The 22,028-nt window shown below is 38.1% G+C and overlaps 1 protein-coding gene across 1 annotated transcript in view; it reads left to right on the top strand.

Annotated features, from left to right (window-relative positions):
• Positions 1–12,835: 12,835 nt before the first annotated feature.
• Positions 12,836–22,028, top strand: part of LOC118894548 (phospholipid scramblase 2-like) — a 29,571-nt gene continuing 20,378 nt past the window's right edge. The window contains 3 exon segments of the mRNA XM_036850853.1: positions 12,836–12,878; positions 14,614–14,879; positions 15,782–15,824. Coding sequence (XP_036706748.1) covers positions 12,836–12,878; positions 14,614–14,879; positions 15,782–15,824 — 352 coding nt within the window.

Here is a 22,028-nt window from a genome sequence, read left to right as displayed (position 1 = left end):
CCTTCTCCTGCTGAGTCCCATGAAACCCTATTATGCCAGTTCCACCTTGGGGTTAAGGGACTCTTGGGGCTACTGACTACAGCAGTTGGCCAAGACCAAAAAAAAAAGACGTAAGAGTAATAAAGAGAATTTTAGAAGGAATATATTTAAGATCCTCAGTGATACAATGCTTTTGACTAAAAATAACCTAAATAACAAAGAGCCAAAATCAGGAGAGCTACAACCATAGTACAAAATTAAAAAGATTTAAACCTTACCATTCAGACAGGAGAACAAAGAAATCTGCTTTGAGTATGAAATCACGTGAAGAACAAAAATAAATATCCCCTGAGTGTTCATAACCATAAGCCAGCCTTCACTTAACGAGTCATGGGGAACCACATGTCAGGGTTAGTGCTGCAGCTCATCTGTGTCATCGAGTTCTTGGGCTCTTTCCACAATTCAATCCTACAAACCTCAAGACTTTTCATAATGTCTCAAGATGCTGTCACAACTCTACATATCACTGCATATACAAAGGAGGAGACATATACAAGCATCTATGTATGTATGTGTGTGCGTGTGTGTGTGCACGCATACATACACACATATACGTATGTAAAAGTAGGCAGGAAATGCTTTCCTAAAAGTCCTCAAGAAGATTCTTCCTTAGCCAAATCTGGATAATATGCCCACATGTACACCAATTACAGGAAAAGGAGGCTGTTGTCACTATGGTTGTCTACTAATGAAAATTCATCCTTAGCGTTAGGACCCTCCTTCCATGAACACATTGCTCCCCAATACCTGACCAAAACAAGATTCCTTTACCAAGTGGTTCTCAAAGTGAGGTCCATAGTACACCCTCTTGACATATTTCCAGATAAGGGAATATTTCTATATCTATATCTATATGTGTGTGTATATATATGTAAATATATATATGAATATATTTATGAATTAATTAAACATTAATTTCACACAAAATATGTATAAAGGAAAAGCATATTAAACAGAAAGAGAACCACTACCTAATGATAAATGTTCAACTCATCAGGAATATACAACTTTCAGTTTTTTCCTAATCACATAACCTCAAAATGAATGAAAAAAAATCAAAGCAAGAAGAAACAAATAAATCCATAATTATAGCTGAGATTTTAAAATACCTCTGAATAAATGACAGAACAAGCAAACAAAATAAACTGACCATACAATTAACAAATTGAGTCAATTTAAAAACTGGAACACTGTACCCACAATTGAAGACCACTACTATTTTTCAAGTAATTATAAAATAAGTACAAAACTTGTCTGTGTACCAAAGGACCATAATGCAAGTCTCAAAACATTTCAAATGACTGAAACCATTCATAGCATGTTCTTGGACTACAATTACAAATAATAAAAAATAAAACTAGAAATTCCCACCCCTTGGAAATTAGGAAGTAAACAGCTGTCAAGGAGAAAGCCATAATAAATAGCCTAGGGCACAATAGGCTTTTAAAACTCAGGCACAGAAGTCAAAATAAAAAAAATTAACAATTATTAAAAACAAAAACTTATGAATCATGAAAGCAAGTTTAAATAAGTTAAAAACCAGAGATCCACTGAGCAAAAGAACTGTATCTTATTTAACAGATGAGGGATTCAACTTCGCAATATTAAAAAAGGGCACCAATAAGTCAGCAAGGGGAAAAAAATGCTAACTCCACAGAAAAATTGATATTAATATCAGATATATCAGATAATAAAATGGTAAATGACCAGTAATCGTATTAAAAAGTACTCAGCCGTATTACCAATTAGATATTACAAACAAAAGCAAGAAAAAGATAAAAACTGCCAATCAGAGAAGCAAACATAATTGAAATTACAGCACTGGAGTAATGTGAAAAAACTAGCATTCTCAGACTGGATTGGCAGAAGAATAGAATGTTTTTCTGTAGTTTGTATAGAGAGATATGTACAAAGATGATGACGACAACAAAATTTCTAATTGTGAAAAACTGAAAATAAAGTACGCATACATTATTAGATCAATGATGCAGTTCTGTATTAAAGGCCTGGAGATTTTCAAGATGCATTTCCAAGATGCATCAGGGAATAATTTGTATAAAAATAATTCTACTTATGTAAAAAAATTAATAAAAAGCACTGTGTAGATGCGTATACATATGTATACATATATTTGTATGTATAGCATGTACTGAGTGGCAGGCACCATTCTAAACCCTTTACATATTTATCTTCCTTAATCTTCATAAAAACCCTATGGATAGATAGTATTACTACCTTCATTTTACACATTAAAAATGAGGCACAGAGATGGTCAGGTAACTTTCACAACGTCACAGAGACAGAAAGTGAATGAGAAGGGATTCAAATTAAAGTGCCTTGCTCTCCTCCCTTCTTTATCCATCTTATTTTGTCAATTTCTCTCTCTATTTCCCTCCCTTCCAATCCCCTTCTCTCCTCCCACTTGCTGCTCTTAGTTAAATCTTCAAATGTCTGCTAACCATAGTTAACAGTGGAATAGGAAGAAAAACAGGGAGTGGAGAGGGTAAGGTTTCACTTTTTCCCCCATATTCAGCCTTACTGTTTAGAAGATCATGTGTTACTTTTGTAAATAAAAATTGTTAAAGCAAAAAAAAAAAAAAAATCAATGAACACATTTCAGTCCAATTTAACCAGTATGTATTTATGCATGGTTGTGTGCCAATATGGGGCCAGAAAATTAAACATTCTATACACCTGGTCGCTTTGACTCTTCAACTATTTTAAAACCTCATCTGGTAGACAGAAAGAGGCAGAGAGCATGAGCTAGAGAGAAAAGAGACCGTAAAGAAAATGAGCTTGGCCCGTCCTCATTTTTACCCTTTACCGCCCCCCCGCTTCCTGGCTGAAAAGCAACAGGAACCTAAGAGATGGAGGGCAAGGCCAGAATCAAGGAAGTTCCCTTGAGCCAGCGCTGAGAGCCCACCCCGGAGGCGGTTACTCCCCTTTAACTACTTCCAAGTTCCAGCTGGTGGCCACGTCCTAGTTCCTCGCGACCTGATCCTCAGAACCAACGTTTCTGGAGCCTCTCCAGGGGCAAGAAAGGGAGGCAGCCTCTTCGCTCCTTGAGCCTCACCCAGGTGATGGTCTCACCTCCAAGTCTCAGGCCCTCCAGTAGCGACACGGGGCCGCAGGGGAGGAGAACCACAGCAAGCGCCCAGGACCCCTCACCTCAGTTCACTGTATTCCGACTGCCCAGGACCAACGCAGAAGCAAGGCGCACGCGCAGGATTGGGGGCGCTGGGAGGAAGGGCGGGGAGGGCAGGGGGCAGAGCGTAGTGTTGGCTTCACAGAGTGGGGGCTGGCATCCCAGCAGCCTTGGGAATCGACCCCAGAAGCACAGCGGGGGACTTATAGAGCCGTGCAGCTGGCCCAGTCCTATCCCGGCCAGCCCCAGACCTTTCCAATGCCAAGTGGGTTCCTGCCTGAAGCCTCCTGGTAGGCCGGGCTTAGCTTAGTCCATCTCTTCACAGCGCGGAGCAGCGCTGGATCATGGCCAGAACCTGGGCTCAGGGGTATCTGACAGCATTTGGGGGTCTTAGAAGGGACGATTAATAGAGCCTGCTCGCTGTTGTTGAACAGTAAGTATTAATGAGGATTGTGGCTGCAGCCAAAACTATGCTAGACACACTGAACACCAGAAGAATTGGGAAGACAGGTGGTTTTATCACATAGAGGCTAAAGCCATTAGCTCAAGAGTCCACCTGCCCGACTTGAACCTGCCTCTACTACTTAATATCTGTGGATTCCGAGCCGCTTTCTTCCTACATGTTCCTTCCTTAAGCATCTCTGAAGTTGGGTAATGATCAAAAGTTAACAAGAGTTAGAGTATGACATGTACTAGTGTAACTCTGTTCAACAGTGTCTGGCACTGCAGAATGTACTCAGTAAATGTTAGATTTATTATTTTTAATATTTGACCAAGTCCCTGCTCCTCCAAGCTCACTGTCTGGTTCCCATATGGTGATGCAAGTCCTGGCATGGCCACCTCCCAGCTCCAGGAACAGGCAGTCAATGTTTCTCTTAGTTTAGCAATTTGAGATACATGGTTAGTCCACGTGTGATTTGCTTACTGTCAAGTGTCAGGCAATTCAGGGTCCCCTTGTTCTTCCTGGAACTTTCTTAACAACCGAACTTTCTCTTAATACCACCCGGGCAAGTATGACAATTGTAGGCCCTTGAACACTGAACAAATACAAGGAAATAAAAAGGGAAATGAGTGGGTTTCTGCAGTTAGATAGAAGTGGCACAAAAAACGTCTGAGTCACAGATTAGCCAGCCTTCACATCTATAAGGGAGCTGCTTTTTCTGACTGAAGAGAGTGAAATAATACTGTACACACTACTGAATCAACAAGCACCAATTAAGTGTCTTGTCTTGGACAAGACAGACATGCTCTGGCCTTTGAGAGCTTGAGGAGCAGGTAGAGAGACAGTAAGCCTGTAAGAACTTTCCCTTTCCACCTCTCCATTTTGCTCTGTAACCCACAGATCTTTATTCCCTTGAATGAGCCAAGCTCCCTCCCTGCTCAGCCTGAGGACTGCTACCTATACAGTTTCCCCTGCCTCTAATGCCTCACCCCGTCCCACCCCATTCCCCCCGCCCCCCGAGAACACCTCCATGGCCTGGTTGATTTTAGACTTCCTTTGGCTCTCAGATCTGACTTTCTTGACAACCCTAGCACCACCACCATCTAAAATGGTGCCTCCATCTCTCTTTCTTATAGGACCATCATTTTTAATTACAGCATTTAAAGTACTTATAATATGGTACTTAATTTCATTTAATTGCCCATTTCTCCATTTTTGTTCTACTGCCTAGTATATGACATTGCATGCTTATGATTTTTAAATGAAGAGGAGGGTCTTCTTGGGAACCCTTAAATTTTAGTTAAGGGTATTAGGGATTCGCTGACTTTTTATAATTGAAATATACTTGACAAATAATGTTACTTTCTAGTGTACAGCACAGTGATTTGACAGTCAAAAACATTACAAAATGGTCACCGTAATAAGTCTAGTAACCAATATAACCATACAAAATTATTACAGTGTTATTGACTAAATTCCTTATGTTGTATATTTCATCCACTGCTTTATTTTATGTCCAGAAGTTTATACTTCTTAATCCCCTTCACCCATTTTGCCAAACCCCATATTCCTGTCCCCTCTGGCAACCAGCAGTTTGTTCTCTGTATCTATAAGTCTTTTTCTATTTTGTTTTATTTGTTCATTTGTTTTTTAAAGATTCCACATATAAGTTAGATGACAGGGTATTTGTCTTTTTCTGACTTATTTCACTTAGCATAAAAACCTTTAGGTCCATCCATGTTTTCTTGTCACAAATGGCAAGATTTCATTCTTTTTATGGCCAAGTAATATTCCTGTGTGTGTGTGGGTGGGTGTATAAGTGTGTAAATACATCTTCTTTATCCATTCATCTATTGATGAACATTTAGGTTGCTTCCATATCTTGGTTATTGTAAATAATGCAGTGAACATAGTAGTGCATATATGTTTTTGAATTAGTGTTTTTGTTAACTTTAGGTAAGTATGCTGAAGTAGAATTGCTGGATCCTATGGTAGTTCTATTTTTTAATTTTTTGAGGAACCTCCATGCTGTTTCCCATAGTGACTGCACTAATTTATATTCCCACCAACAGGGTATAAGGGTTCCCTTTTCTTCACATCCTCACTACCACTTGTTATCTCTTGTCTTCTTGATAATAGCCATTCTAACAAAGGTGAGGAAATATCGTGTGGGTTTGATTGGCATTTCCTTGATGATTAATGATATTGAGCACCTTTTCATGTGTCTACTGGCCATTTGTATGTCTTCTTTGGAGAAATGTTTTCCAGGTCCTCTGCTCATTATTTAATCAGATTATTTGTTTTTCTTTGATATTGAGTTGTATGATTTCTTTATATAATTTGGATATCAGACACTTATTGGAGGAATTATTTGTTTTTTATTTACCATTTACGATGACACAGTAGGAAGCTCTAGTAAAGGGCAGGAAAGACTGGAGAGAGTTTGGGAAGGGGGAGGACTGATTCACATTCAGGTATAGTTCAAGATAAACCAATCAGATATCAGAGTTTTTGTCTCATATGTTAATTGTAATTAACAAGCATATAGGGAGTTGGGATTTAAAGTGGAGAGACAGCAAAAATAGTAACTGAATAGTACTGGAGAAAACTAGAATGGGATCAAGGCACTAGAAAAGGGAGGTTCTGAGGACAAAGGGTTTGTTTGTTTCCTGTAGAAATGACCAACACAAAGTTTCAGTTGGATTATCATGGTGTTACAGTTCCTATAAGCCCTGGGCGTACATTTTTGGTAAAAGCATATATTGATATATAAAATGGGGTCAAGGTCTTCTCAAATTTGCTGTTGAAGCTGGGCAGAACATGTCTTCAGGACCTGGAATTTCCAGAGATGTTTGCAATAGTGTGACCTGACAGTTAACCTTTCTCCTTCTCATGCCTGGAGCCCAGCCCTGAGGCTGGATGCTGGATTGCATGCTCCCCGCAGGCTGTGTACATTGTGAAGGCTCTGATCTTTAACTTGGTTACCATGTGGGGGTCTTAGGCTCACAGCTTTTCTTCATGGCTTTCTGCCTCATTGGATCCTCAGGGTTTTAGAAATTGTCCACCATCCTGGGCTGACCAACCATTTCTAAAGTCCTACTCAAAAACATAGCATTGGGGAAGGGGTCAAGCCCAAAGGGTTTAAATGGCCAGATATGGCTAGACTTGATGAATAAAGAGGAATATTCCATGAGTATGACTATATAGCTTCAGAGTGTCTTGCTTCAGCAGTCATATTTGACTTATAAATTTGTAGACAATGTATTAATATGAGGTCTTCTTTTTCAGAACTCTTTAAATCATGGACAACCAAAGTAATTTGTTTTGTTTACTTTCCACCCTATAATGTTAATTCTGTTGTTAACAGGTTATTTGTCATAATGTTTTATTCAGTTTCAGAAAGGACACATTTGTTTTGTGTTATTTATGTTTCAGAATTCAGTGTGTAGTTCAGTATTTGTACTACAGAGAAGATGTAGACAGATATCCAATACTGCCTGTTTTCCCCTTAAAAAATAAAAAGATATTTTAGAGAAACCTAAGAAATTCTAGGCTTATTGAGAAATATATAATTTATACTATATTCCATCCAGATCAGTTTGCCCTTTTCTGTGTATGTTATATATATATATGTTATTCAAATCATACTAATTAATAAATAATAAATTTAATATGTCAGTTCATAGTGTAAAATCCTCAGCTATATCCCTTGACATATATATTTCATAACATACACAAGCACATAGGTTTAAATAAATACCAATATTATGTTTGGGCTCTTTTTCTCTCAAGAAAATTCTTAAAAAGATGGATATTTATCAAGCATGTAATAAAAGACCTTCTCTTTTTAAAATTTTAAGGTTCTAAAGAGAAAAACAATATATATTAGGGGAAAATATCAAGAACAAAATCCTGAGAAGAACAGAGTTAGAGGACTGATGCTACCCAAAATCGAAATGACTTACTATAGCTACAGTATCAAGACAGTGTGGCAGCTGCAAAAGAATAGACGAATATAGGTCACCAGAACAGGATAGAGAACCCATAGTTAGATACCCATAAATATAATCAACTGATCTTTGACAAAGGAACAAGGCAATACAATGGAACAAAGGTAGTCTTTTCAACAGATGAATTATAATGCTATATTTAAAGAGGCATTAGTGTGAGGTTTAGTCTTCTAAGTCTTACTTTTGTTTTAATTGAAGTATAGTTGACTTACAATATTATATTAGTTTCAGATGCACAGCATAGTGATTCAGTATTTTTGCAGATTATACTCCATTATAGGAGTAAAATTCCTTGTGCTATACAGTATATCCTTTAGCTATGTTATATATTGTAGTTTATATTTGTTAATCCCATGACCCTAATTTGTCCCTTCCCCCTTCCCTCTCCCCTTTGTTAACCACAAGTTTGTTTTCTGTATCTGTGAGTTTATGTTTTGCATATACATTAATTTGTATTATTTTTTAGATTCCACATATGAATGATATCATAGAGTATTTGTCTTTCTCTCTCTGACTTATTTCACTAAGCATAATATTCTCTAGGTCCATCCACATTGCTGCAATTGGCATTATTTCATTCTTTTTTATGGCTGAAATATTCGATATTCAATTGCATATATATCATATACATATATGTGTGTATATATATATATATATATATATATATATATATATATATATATATGCACACACCTACCAATTCTCTTAAACCATTTATCTGTTGATGGGCACTTGGGTTGCTTCCATGTCTTGGCTGTTGTAAACAGTGCAGCTGTGAACATTGGGATGTATGTACCTTTTTGAATTAGTTTTCCTTTTTCTCTAGATATATACCTGGGAGTGGAATTGCTGGATCATATGGTAGTTCTATTTTTGGTATTTTGAGAACCTTCATACTGTTTTCCATAGTGGATGCCTGAATTTACATTCCCACCAACACTGTACAAGGGTTCCCTTCTCCCCACATCCTCTCCAACATTTGCTTTTTGTAGACTTTTTGATGATAGCCATTCTGACAGGTGTGAGGTGGTATCTCAGTCTTCTTTTGATTTACACTTTTCTAATAATTAGCAATGTTGAGCACTTTTTCATGTGCCTACTAGCCATCTGTATGTCTTCTTTAGAAAAACAGCAATTCAGATCTTCTGACCACTTTTTGATTGAGTTGTTTGGTTTTTGGCATTGAGTTGTATGAGCTATTTGATATTTTGCATATTAACCCCTTGTCAGTCACTGATCCAAAAAATGTATTTTTACAATTTATGTCAAAGAGTGTTGTGCCAATGTTCTCTTCTAAGAGTTTTATGGATTCCGTTCTTACATTTAGGTCTTAAGCCATTTTGAATTTATTGTTATATTTTGTGTGAGGGAATGTTCTAATCTCGTGTTTTTACACGTGGCTGTCTAGTTTTCCCAGCACCTCTTATTGAAGACACTGTCTTTTCTCCATTGTATATTCTTGACTCCTTTGTTGTAGATTGACCACAGATATGTGGGTATATTTTGGGCTCTCAATTCTGTTCCATCGATCTATGTGACTGTTTTTATGCTATACCACGCTGTTTTGATGACTCTGGCTTTGTAGTATAGTATGAAGTCTGAAATGGTTATATCACAAGCTTTGTTCTTCTTTCTCAAGATTGCCTTGGGAATTTAGGGTCTTTTGTGATTCTATATAAATTTTACAATTATTTGTTCTACTGTGAAAAATGTCATGAGTATTTTGATAGGGATTGCATTAAATCTGTTGATTGCCTTGGGTAGTATGGCCCCTTTATTAATTCTTCAATCGAAGAGCACAGGATAGCTTTCCATTTCTTTGTGTCATCTTCAGTTTCTTTCATCAGCGTTTTATAGTTTTCAGAGAATAGGTCTTTTAGCCCCCTTGTTAAGTTTGTTCCTAGGTATTTTATTCTTTTTGATGTGATTTTAAACAGGATTTTTTTTAACTTTCTCTTTCTGAAATTTCATTGTTAGTGTGTAGAAATGCAACAGATTTGTATATATGAATCCTGTATCCTGCAACCTTGCTGAATTTATTTATTAGTTTCAACAGTTTTTAGGTGAAGACTTCAGAATTTTCTATATAAAGTACTGCATCATCTGCAAATAGTGACAGTTTTACCTCTTCCTTCCAATTTGGATACGTTATATTTCTTTTTCTTGTCTGATTGCTATGGCTAGGACTTCCAATACTATGTTAAATAGAAGCAGGGAGTGTGCACAACCTTGTCTTGTTCATGAACTTAGAAAGAAGGCTTTCAGCTTTTCACTCTTTTGTATAATGTTGTCTGTAGTTTTGTTATAAATGGCTGTTATTATACTGAGATATGTTCCTGCTATGCCCACTTTGATGAGAGTTTTTATCATGAATGGATGTTGAATTTTCTCAAATGCCTTTTCTGTGTCCATTGAGATGATCATGTGATTTTTATTCTTCCTTTTGTTCATGTGGTATATCACATTGACTGATTTGCAAATGTTGAACTATCCTTGGGACCCTGGAATAAATCCAACTTGATCATGGGGTATGATCCTTTTCATATATTGTTGGATTTGGTTTGCTAATATTTTGTTGAGGATTTTTGCATCTGTATTCATCAGAGATATTGGCCTCTAATTTTCTTTTTTTGTAGTGTCTCTAGTGTCTTTCATATCAGGGTAATGGTGGACTTACAGAATGAATTTGGGAGTGTTCTCTCCTCTTCAACTTTTTGGAATAGTTTGAGAAGGACAGGTATTAGTTCTTCTTTATATGTTTGGTAGAATTCCCCCCGTGAAGCTGTCCAGTCCTGGACATTCATTTGCTGGGAGTTTTTTTTAACTACAAATTCAATGTAGTAGTTTTTGTAGTTTTTTTTTTTTTTTAACTACAAATTCAATGACTTCTTGTCATTGGGCTGTTCAAATTGTCTTTTTATTCTTTATTTAGTGTTGGAAGGCTGTATGTTTCAAGAAAGTTGTCAATTTTTTCTAGGTTCCAATTTGTTGTTCATAGTACTCTCTTTTGATTTTTTGTTTCTAGGTGATATTGGTTGTTATTTCTCCTCTTGCATTTCTTAATTAGTTTATTTGGGTCTTCTTTTCTTCTTGGTGAGCCTGGGTAAAGGTTTATCAATTTTATTTACCTTTTCAAAAAACAGCTCTTGGTGTCATTGATCTTTTCTATTTTTTAATCTCTATTTTATTTATTTCCTCTCTGGTCTTTACTACTTCCTTCCTTCTGCTGACTTAGAGCTTTGTTTGTTTTTTCTTCTGTTTCTCAAGTTGTGGTTTGATGATTTTCTTCAGTAGTATGCTTGGGCTACTTTCGTTTTGGTTTTTGCAAATCTATAGTTGGTTTTTGATTTCTGGTTACCATTGGGTTCATACATATTGACATATGATTATATCTACTTGATTTAAACTGGTAGTCATTATAATTCAAACACATTAAAAAAATCTACATTTTTTTACTCCCCTCCATCACATTTTGTGTTTTTGATGTCATATTTTACATTTTCAAGCATATCCCTAAACTGTTTATTGTGGTTCTAGTTACTTTTACAATGTTTTGTCTTTTAAATCTACCTACTGCCTTATTTAAGTTATCCTCAATCCTTACTGTAACACTGCTTTTCTTAGTGGAATTTACCCTTTTCTATAGATTCCTACTTATTTTCCATTCAGAGTAGACCCTTTGAAATTTCTTTTAGGGTAGATTTATTACTGCTGAATTCTTCCAGTTTTTGCTTGTCTGAGAAGTTATCTCTTTCTCTATTCTAAATGATAATCTTGCTGGGTAGAGTATCCCAGCCCAGGTTGCAGGATTTTCCCTTTCAGCACTCTGAATATCATGCCACTCTCTTCTGGCCTGCAAAGTTTCTGCAGAGAAATCAGCTGATAGCCTTATGGGCATTTCCTTGTATATGACTCTTTTGTTTTTTTCTTGCTGCCTTTAGAATTCCCTCTTTATATTTAACTTTTGACATTTTAATTTGATATGTCTTTGTGTGTGGGTCATCTTGTTGGGGACCCTCTTTGCTTCCTATACCTGGATACCTGTTTCCTTCTTTAGGTTTGGGAAGTTGCAGCTATAAATTCTGCAAATACATTTGTGATACCCTTCTTTCTCTCTTCTCCTTCTGCAACCCTTATAATGCAAATGTTGGTACATTTAATGTTATCCCAGACATCTCATATGTTGCTTTCATTTTTTTTCATTCGTCTTTCTGTCTGCTGTGCTGACTGAATGATTTCCATTATTCTATCTTCCAGATCACTTATGCATTCCTCGGTTTCATTTAGTTTGCTACTCATTGCTTCTAGAGGGTTTTTTTCATTTCATATATTGTATTATTTAGTTTTGATTGGGGCTTTTTATATTTTCTAATTCATAGTTAAGATGATCTGTGTTTAGATCAATTATCTCCCCTAAATCAGTTAGCATATTTGTTACCAATGTTCGAATTTTTATTTGGTAAATTATTTATTTCTGTTTTATTATTTAATTTTCGGGTGTTTTCTCTTGCTCTTTCAATTGAGAGTAGTTCCTCTGCCTTTTCATTTTTCTTAACTTTCTCTGCCTCTATTAATTTAGGTGAAACAGTTACCTATTGTGGTCTTAAAGGGGTGTTCTTGTATGAGAGCATCCCTCTGCAGGTGGGAGGGCTGGATATGATGGACACCAGTCACATGTTTCCTCAGTGTGTGCTGGCAGCTATCACCTTGGTAGGAGGTGTGGTTGTTGATGGAGGAGCTAGAGCCTGAGCAAGCTATGAGGAAGAACTTCCTCTATGCTCAGTGGTCATCACCACCCTGTCAATGGTGGGGTCTGCTCCCACCTTGCTGGAGCAATAGCCCTGAAGGTCAGGCTCGAGCTGGCTCTGTTCTCTTTAGGTGTGTGTTTTTCCTTCTCCTCACACCAGGTTCTTTGCTCCAAAGGTGGGGACTGGTGAAGCAAGTGGGACTCATGTGCTTACTGAGGTCCAATGCTCTGCCTGTTTAGGCACCTGTGGCTCTGCTCAGATACAGCCCATAGTGGCTTTTTCCCTGGTTGTGCCCGCCCCCACCCAGATCTAGAGCTGCACTGTTGCATAGAGTGGGCTTGGCTGCAGTGTTTGCTCAGCTGAGGCTGAGGCACACAACATGAAGGTCACAGGAATTGCAGCTGCTGTCAGAAGTCTGGGCTGCTTCTGGGGTGCCACTTGAGTAAACACAATGGCTGCCACCATCCCACCTGAGCTATCCTCTGGGCAGCCAGGTAGTCTCTGTCCCTAGGTCAAGTATTTTCCCTGGTCCTGGCCACCCTAGATCTAGTTCCAAACTGTGGTGTGGAGTGAGTGGGGCTGGGGTGTTCACCTGCCTCAGACTGGAGAGTGTGGTGAGGTGGCGGCCACTAGGGCAGACCACTGTTCACCCTTCCTGGGGGCAAGCCAGCACTACACACTCCTCTTGAGTGGAATCTAAGCTTCTCCACCCTTTCTATCTGCCCCAGCATTTCTCCAAGTAGCCAAGGAGGCTTGCCTCACGTACATAAGACCCTCAGAACTAAGACACCCAGTCTATGGCTCAACCAGCTCACTCCCCAGGGCAAGTGTCCACCCATGTGATCTCCCTACCCTCCCAGGGGCACAGGTCCTGACCCAATCGCTCTTCTTCACATTCTACCCGATTACACGTGTATCTTTGTTACAGCCTTGGTTGTACAAGAGTCTTTCTGCCAGTTTCCAGTTAGTTTTCCATGAGAATTGTTCCACATGTAGATGTATTTTTGATGTGTTTGTGGTGGGAGGTGAGCTCCATGTCCTCTTACTCCACCATTGATCTCCCTCTGAAAAAGTCTTTTAAGCCTTACTCTTTAAAGAGGTATGTGTTTTGTCATCTGTGTTCCATTTAAATGTGTTTATAAATGGCCTATTCTTAGTATTAAATTTTGCATAGCCTTTGCAGTTAAAATATTTTGGGACACAGTCCTTTCAAATTATATTACATTTTTATGGAATTGCTATTCTGTGTACTGTACATATAAGCTTATGAAGCTGCACTGTTTACAAATTTTCATGGAACACAGAATACACACTTACTAAATTTTTCTCATACTATGCTTAATACTTAAGACAATTTTGCCTCTTATACTTTTTACCTTCTTTTGTTCTCAAATTGTATTTTCCAGAGAGCTGAGGGTACAAAATTGTGAAATTTAATTTGTAACTTAAGTATCATAGTCAACTTTTTTTTCTGATGACAGGGTCTTAGGAAAGGGATAAACCATGGATTAAGACCCCAGGCAAACTGTTAACCCAGAGGAGTGTCTGGACAGTACTAGATGGAATGACAAGCCTTTACCTCTATACCAGGGTTCTCAATAGCAACACTATAATATTTGGGAATGGATAATTCTTTATTTCAGGGTGCTGTTCTGAGCACTTTAGGATATTTAACAGCATTCCTGGCCTCTATCAACTATATGCCAGTAACACTCTCATCTGCAGTAGGAACAACAAAAATATCTCTAGACCTTGACAAATATTCCTTAAGCGGGCAAAACCACTGCCAATTCTATACATACAGGAAGTTCCATTTGTCAGATTTCCATAATTATCATTTTTTTGCAGGGTGATTTGAATCTGGAAATGCTGGCTTAACACCTCTATTGTGGGCCCTCTATCCAATGCCATATCTCATTTCCATGAAGGCATTCCAGAATATATATGTGATGCTGTTAATTTTTTTTTTCACTTTCTTAGGTTTCAAGCATATTTTCATCTGAATTTTGAAGAGTAAGTGTAAGGATGTGCACCAACTCTATATACAGCCCAAAACCCTCAAAATAGAAGTGGATATGAAACAATAGATATTTGATTGAAAAATTGTTAAATGGTAAAAACACAGGATCAGGATTTCTGAGCAGAAATTTTTAGTTTGTAGATAACTAAAAGAACTGATATTTTCACTTTCTGTGCAGTTACAAATAATTTCACTTGTTCATATTTTAGCATCTCCAGGACATACTGGCTGTCCTGAGCCCCAGGCTAGCAAACCTGAAATCCAGGCTGAATATCCTGGTCCCCAGCCTGGTTACACTGGAACCCAGACTGACTATCTAGTCCTACCAGTTGGTGATATAGGGGCTGGCGTAGTTGGCATTCCTATCCAATACCAGCCAGTGTCTCTTCAGACAAGTGTGCCTGCAAGGCTACTATGGATTCCAGAGCTAACACCTTCATCAGACAGTCCACCAGGGTTGGAATATTTAAATCAGGTAATTTCAAATACATAAAAGACTCAAGTAAAAACGTGCTTCCAGTTTACTTAATGACATTAACAAATGACTAATTCACAAAAGTCTGAAATGGTAAAACAACACTTTTTGCTAACAAATTACTCTAATTCTTCTAGGCAAGGTTTACTAGTAAAGCAAAATATAAATGTCTTAGGAAATTGTGTGTTCTATGATCTTGAATATAATCTGCAATAATAATCAATAGGAAACCTTTACTAAGCACTATTTTCCAGGCTTTGTTCCTAAGTATAATGCAAGTATTAACGGAGTTAATCCTTTAGAAACTCTATGATATATACATGCTATACTTATCACCATTTTATCAAAAAGGAAACTGAGGCCTATAGAAAGTTACATAATTTGCTCAGCATCAAAATGCACAGGAAGTTAGGAATGGCTTTTTACTTCTGGAACCTTGGTTCTGGATCCTGTGCCCTTTAATCCCAAGACTGAATAATTTCCTAGGAGTTAGAAACAAACATCAAATAAAACTTAGTGTTCCGTTTCAACAAGTGGTACCAAAATGGAATAATGTTTTGTGTATAATATTATGCAACTTTTTATCACAATTAATAAAATTACATTTCATGTTGCTTTTATTCTTTTGAAGACCCAATTTTATAAATGCACTGTAAAGGGAAAAAAAGCCCTACATTTTAATGTACTACATGATAGCTTATCTCAGTAACATGAGGTTTTACATTTGTTTGATGTTAGAAATCTCATAGGTAAAGTAGAATAGGAAGTTCTATGTGTCCAAACTATACAAAAATAAATATTCCTGTGACATCACAACCATTTTTCAAAAAATTAGTTGTGTCTCTTGCACTCTCTACACTGATATATGCTTACAGCTTAATTTTTTTTGTTTACTATAATAGCTAGATCAAATCCAGATTCATCAGCAAGTTGAACTTACGGAAGGTATGTATTCATTGTACTGATTATATTTCTTTTAGAAAGAGGGTACGTTTATGCAGATAGAGGCATGTCACCAACCACAAATATAACACTTTCAGTGATGTTGGACAATTAAGCCTGGTTATTTACAAATGTCTCTCTTTGTAATGAATTGATGAGGATTATCAGCAGCTCATTTCTTGAAATTAGGCATCAAGTGGTAAAATACTATTCCTCTAGGTATCTGTCCTCATGATAAGGACTCTAACTTAGAAGGAAAACAATCAAAATTTACTTTTGTTCCCTCTTCTCTCTAGACATCTCTTCAGGGAATCTGTCTCTTTACCTGACTTCTATGACTTTCAGCTGTTTTCTCCCCAGTTTCTGACAACCTTGACATTGGCACAGAGCCACCGGCAATGGTTCATGTTAACTTATTACCATGTACTAACAGTTACCTTAATACATTTCCAAAGAGAGTGAACTTTTTGACTTTGGATGGGGATGTTTTGGAAAATCATATTCCTGCTCACAGTTTCTCTTGGGAGCTCAGGTGAACCCTATAAAACCTGTGTTCCATGGGCTCTGTTCCATAGACTGTGAATTACCAGCTCGGATGAAGGGACACTGCAATGTTGGAGAGTGCTGACCAGCAGTCCCAGTAGCCTGGCTTCCTAGAAGAGCACCTCCACTTGTGCTAAATGACTCCTTTGACTCTACCAGATGTTTTCAGTGCTCTCCATGTGCAAGAATAAACTTAGGAAGCCACTAGATCAGGACTGCTGCCAGGGGAAAGAGAACCTGGGTAGATTCATGAACCAGAGTGTCTTCCTTCCAGATATAAGGAGTTTAGTGAAAACTGCTAGTTGTAGAATGTATCGTAAATCCACCTTTATATCTCTGGACAGTTCCTTTCCAGTAGTAGATTTAGAACCTGAATTGTACTAGCAGAGTAATAGATTTGGTTAAAATATACAATTATCACCTATTACATTTAAATTACTTATAGTGGACCAGTTAAAGATAGTGTCAGAGCAGGCTCCTGAACTCACCTCCTCCCATGAATGCAATGAATCTACAGCTACACACAGGACAATTCCCTCTGAAAGAAATCCAGAAACTAGCTGAATGACTCTACATATTGAACAAATGGAAAAAAAGTAAACTAAAACACTGAAATGGGTAGGAGACACTATGACACAGTCTTGCCATAAACCCCACTCCTGGCATAAGAACACAGACCAGGAGGGAACTCACATCTCCCAGCTTCTCCCTGAGGAATGGAGGGTTTGACCTCACACCTGGTGCTCCAACTTTTAAGATTTCTACCAGAGAGATAGGGCCACCAAAACCTCTAACTTTGAAAACCAATGGGACCTACATCCATGAGACCCACAAGGCTACAGAGAGCTCAGAGACAGTTTTTAGGGGCTCACTTGACTCACTATAGCTAATCCCTCTAGGCCCAATACACAGGCAACAGACTGAAACAAGCCCCATCTTTCTGTGAAAGTACCCTATTTCCTTAAATTAAAAAAAAACACCTTTTAAGAATTTTATTTTTGGGTGCAGGTTAAAATTTAACACACATGTAGGGACCTACTACAATACTCTCCAGAGACCATGGAGGCCAGTGGAAACCTAGTTACCTACTTTACACTCTGAGGTCACTGATGTCGTCAAAACGGAGCTTATACACATGTGTGGCATCCCCAGCTTTCATGGCTGCCATCCACAGGACAAATCCCTTGATAGACTGGCCTTGGGGGGCCAGCAGGGCTTGTGTCCATAGGTTCAGCAGGTTGGTAACAAACAAAGAAACAGTCTTAACTGGCTACCTACCCCCCATCCCATGGCTCAGTGCATAGGAAAAGAGAGAAATATCCATCTCCCAGTCTTCTCCTGAAGGAAATATATTTATATACTTTACAAAAGCTATAGCCTGAAAGTCCAGCTTCCAATCAGCCTTCATCTAGGTGTTGACTGAAATCATCTTCTTTAGGACACTGACAGATCTTAGCACACCCTCAACCACTGTTAACCACTAAGAATAAAGAAATCACAAAAGTCTGAGAGACAACCAAGAGTAGGGCAGCGTTGAATGAGAAGTTTCACCTCCTACAAAAGGCCACTCAAGACTGAAAGAGGTGAGTGTTTTATCTAATGCACAGAAACCAACACAGGGAGTCAAGAAAATAAAGAAAATGAGGAATATATTAAAAACAAAAGAACAAGATAAAAATTCAGAAAATACATTAACTAAATGAAGGTAAGTGATTTACCTGATAATGAATTCAATATAATGGTTATAAAGATGCTCACCATGGTTAGGAGAAGAATGCTTAAACAAAGTGAGAATTTCAACAAGGGAGATAAATATAAGAAAGTACCAAACATAGATAAAGAATAAAGGAAATGAAGCGGAAATTTCAAAAGGGGTTCAACAGCAGAATAGATGAAGCAGGAAAGTGGATCAGCAAATCTGAAGACAGGCAGTGGAATTCATTCAAATAGAGGATCAAAAAAGAAGAATGAAGAAGACTGAAGATAGCTTAAGGCATTTAAGGGATAACATCGAGTGGACTAATATTCACATTATAGGGATCCAAGAAAGAGGAAAGAAAGCGAAAAGATGTAAATTGTGGTATCAGATACATAAAACATGGTCAACAGGGAGAGTAAAAACGTGGATCTCTAGAATATGTTTAAACTCAAGTTCTTTTCAACTCAGGTGAACTGCTGTAAGGTGTTTTATGTAAGCCTAATGGTGACCACAAAACAAACACATATAATAGATGCACAAAAGATAAAGAGAAAGGAATATAAGAATATTACTACAAAAATTATAAAAGCATAAATGAAGATAAAAATAGAAGAGAGGAACAATGAAATTGTTCAATGAAAACAGCCAGAAAACAATTAACAAAATGACAATATTAAATCCATAACTATCAGTAATTAAGTGTAAATGATCTAAATTCTCCAAAAAAAAAAAGAGTGGCTGAATGGATTTAAAAAACAAAAAACATGATCCAACTATATGTTGGCACAAGAAACTCACTTCAGCTTTAAGAACACACACAAGTGAAAGTCAAGGGATGGAGAAAATATTCCAAGAAAATTTTAACCAAAGAAAGTTGGAATAGCTATACTCATTTAAGACAAAATAGACTTTAAGACAAGGACTGTAATAAGAGGCAAAAAAAGATTATTAAATAGTGACAATCCACCAAGAGGATATAAAATTGTAAATATTTGTGCACCCAACATTGGAGGACCTGTATATATAAAGCAAATATTAACAGAACTAAAGAGAGAAATAGACAACAATAAAATAATAGTAGGGGACTTCAATACCTCACTTTCATCAACAGATAGATCATCCAGACAGAAAATCAATAAGGAAACAGTGGACTTATACAACACCTTAGACCAGGTGGACTTAAAAGACATTTATAGAACATTCCATCCAAAAGAAGCAATATACACATTTTTCTTAAGTGCAAAAGGAATATTTTCAGGATACATCATATATTATGTCACAAAACAAGCCTTAATAAATCTAAGAAAATTGAAATCACATGAAGCATTTTTTTCAAACATAATAGTCTGAAACTAGAAATCAAGTACAAGAAGAAAACTAGAAACTTCACAAACTTGTGGAAAACTGAACAACCAAAGGGTCAAAGAAGAAATCAGAAGAGAACTCAGAAAATATCTTGAGACAAATGAAAATGGAAATACAACATACCAAAATTATGGGATGCAGGAAAAGCCGTTATAAGAGGGCAGTTCATAGCAATAAATGCAACACTAAAAGATAAGAAAGATCTCAAATAAACAACCTGACTTTACATATCAAAGAATTAGAAAATGAACAAACTAAGACAAAAACTAGTAGAAGGAAAAAAATAAGAAACCTTAGAGCAAAAATAAATGAAATAGAGACTAAAAAGGCAATAGAAAAGATCAATAGAACTAAGAGCTGGTTTTTGAAAACATAAACAAAATAGGCAAATATTTAGCTACACTTACAAAAACAAAGGTGACTCAAACAAATAAAAACTGAAAGAAAATATGTTACAGCTGACACCACAGAAATACAAAGGATCATAAAAGACAACTATGAACAATTACATGCCAACAAATTGGACTATCTAAATAGATAAATTCCTAGAAACATCCAACAAACCAAGAATAAATCATGAAGAAGTAGCAAATTTGAGCAGACCAGTTATTAGTAAGGATATTGAATCTGTAATTGAAAACCTCTCGACAAACAAAAGCCAGGACCACATGGTGATTATATACCAGATGGTATAGTGATTAATACCAAACATTTAAAGATGAATTAACATTCATCCTTCTCAGAAGGACATCATCAACCAGCTTGTGGGTTTAAGGTGTGGGCTTGGTCCCCCACATGACAGTGTTTGTACTTATTTTCTCTGTAGCAATTTAGTTTATCAAGAGAATGAGCCTCTAATATGCTGCCTGGGAATGATAAGCTTGGCTGTTGGCACTGTAGCACAGAGTGAGGGAGCCACTCGGCCCAAGGACCAACCAGCCCCAGCTCCCTCTCTCAGGAGAGGCTCTGCAGGCTGGCATTCAGGTCCACAAGGTCACCCACACATCTCAGCCCATACCGTGGACCTTGGGCTTGCTAAGATGTCAGCCAAGCCCGCTTTCGGCTTCATGAACGAGCCTTCTCGGCAGATCCTGGCCGGTGGTTCTCTTGGTAATTAAAATATGGTCCTATCTCTCAGAAGTTCACAGACTATGCTGGCAGGGAGGAAGCAAACTTATATTACCACTCTAATACAATGTGATAACATTAGATTTCAGCATGTTTGGGCATAGTCAAAGGTTGTTACCTGCCACCACAGAACTAAGTAAAGGGCAAATTACTCTGCTCCTGTTCTTACAAACTAGCTACATTGACTGACTTTTATCCAGCACAGTGTTGGCACTAGTTACTTTAGAAAATTAGCTGACACTCCCAAAAACACATTATTTTTTTAAAAGTTAACTTTTTAAAACATATTTGAGTTTATACCAAAAATTTATATGTATTTTTTCTTACATATTCAGTGTTAATTAAAAACTATACTTATTTCGTTTCTCATTTTTAGACTTGTCTTACATATCTTAATTTTGTCTATTGAGAAGAGTTGGGGCTACAGATTTGTTTTTTAGAAGACAGTCTCTAGGAGAAGACAAGATGGCAGAGTAGGAGGATCACCTTTCATGAGTACACCAATCACAACAAACAGCCGAAAAACCATTGATAAAAAATACTGGAATCTGGGGAGTCGAGATCAAGATGGTGGAGGAGTAGGAAGCAGACTTCACCTCTCTCCACAGAAACATTGAAAATACATCTACAAGTGGAGCAATTCACACAGGACAGCTACTGAGTGCCAACGGAAGACCTCAAATGCCCGAAAAGACAAGAGAAACCTCCAAGTAACCCAGTACGACAAAAAGAAAAAGAAAAAGAAGGAATGAGGACAGGGCCTGCACCCCAGGGAGGGAGTTGTGAAGGAGGAAAGGTTCCCGCACCTTGGGAGGGCTTCTCACCAGCAGAGAAATTAGACTGTATGGAGGGGAAGATTCAGAGCCTAAGAGGGGAGAGCAGCAATCAATCTGTGCAAGGCAAAATGGAGACGAACTTGCACAGAGGGTTGGCACCGCCGCCCTGCACTCCCCAACCTGAGATACTCCTTTGTTGGTGGTGGGGCGGGGGTGGGGGGGGGTCAGTCACTCAGACTCCAAAGCTCAGTCCCAGGGAGAGGACCAGGGTTAGGTGCAGAAACACCCTGAAGAGGTCGGGCCGTGGCAACTGAGGGTGTACTAGGAAGAAGCCTGGGCCTGCCAGAGAGGCAAGGCACCATTATTGGGTGCATGAGGACAGGGGAGGACCACCATAAGAACTTCTGTCCCTGTGAATGTTCCCAGGCAACAGGAAACTGCCTACAGGAACTCAGGGGGTGGGCACAAGTCACCGCCACCATCTTGGGCTTCAGAGGCCGGCACTGGCTGCCTCTTCCAGACCCACAGGTAGACACCAGACCCCACCCCTGCTGACCCAGAAGGGTGCGGACAGCTCCAGCCACTAACAATTCTGCCAGCCTGCCTCAGGACATGCCCCCGCTGACTCAGAAGGGCACAGACAGCTTCCTCCACTAGAAAATCCACCAGCGGGCCACATGACCCACCCCTGCTGAC

This window comes from Balaenoptera musculus, chromosome 4 (assembly GCF_009873245.2).
Source record: "Balaenoptera musculus isolate JJ_BM4_2016_0621 chromosome 4, mBalMus1.pri.v3, whole genome shotgun sequence".
In the NCBI taxonomy this organism is placed as follows: domain Eukaryota; kingdom Metazoa; phylum Chordata; class Mammalia; order Artiodactyla; family Balaenopteridae; genus Balaenoptera; species Balaenoptera musculus.
This window is presented reverse-complemented; position numbering and strand designations above follow the sequence as displayed.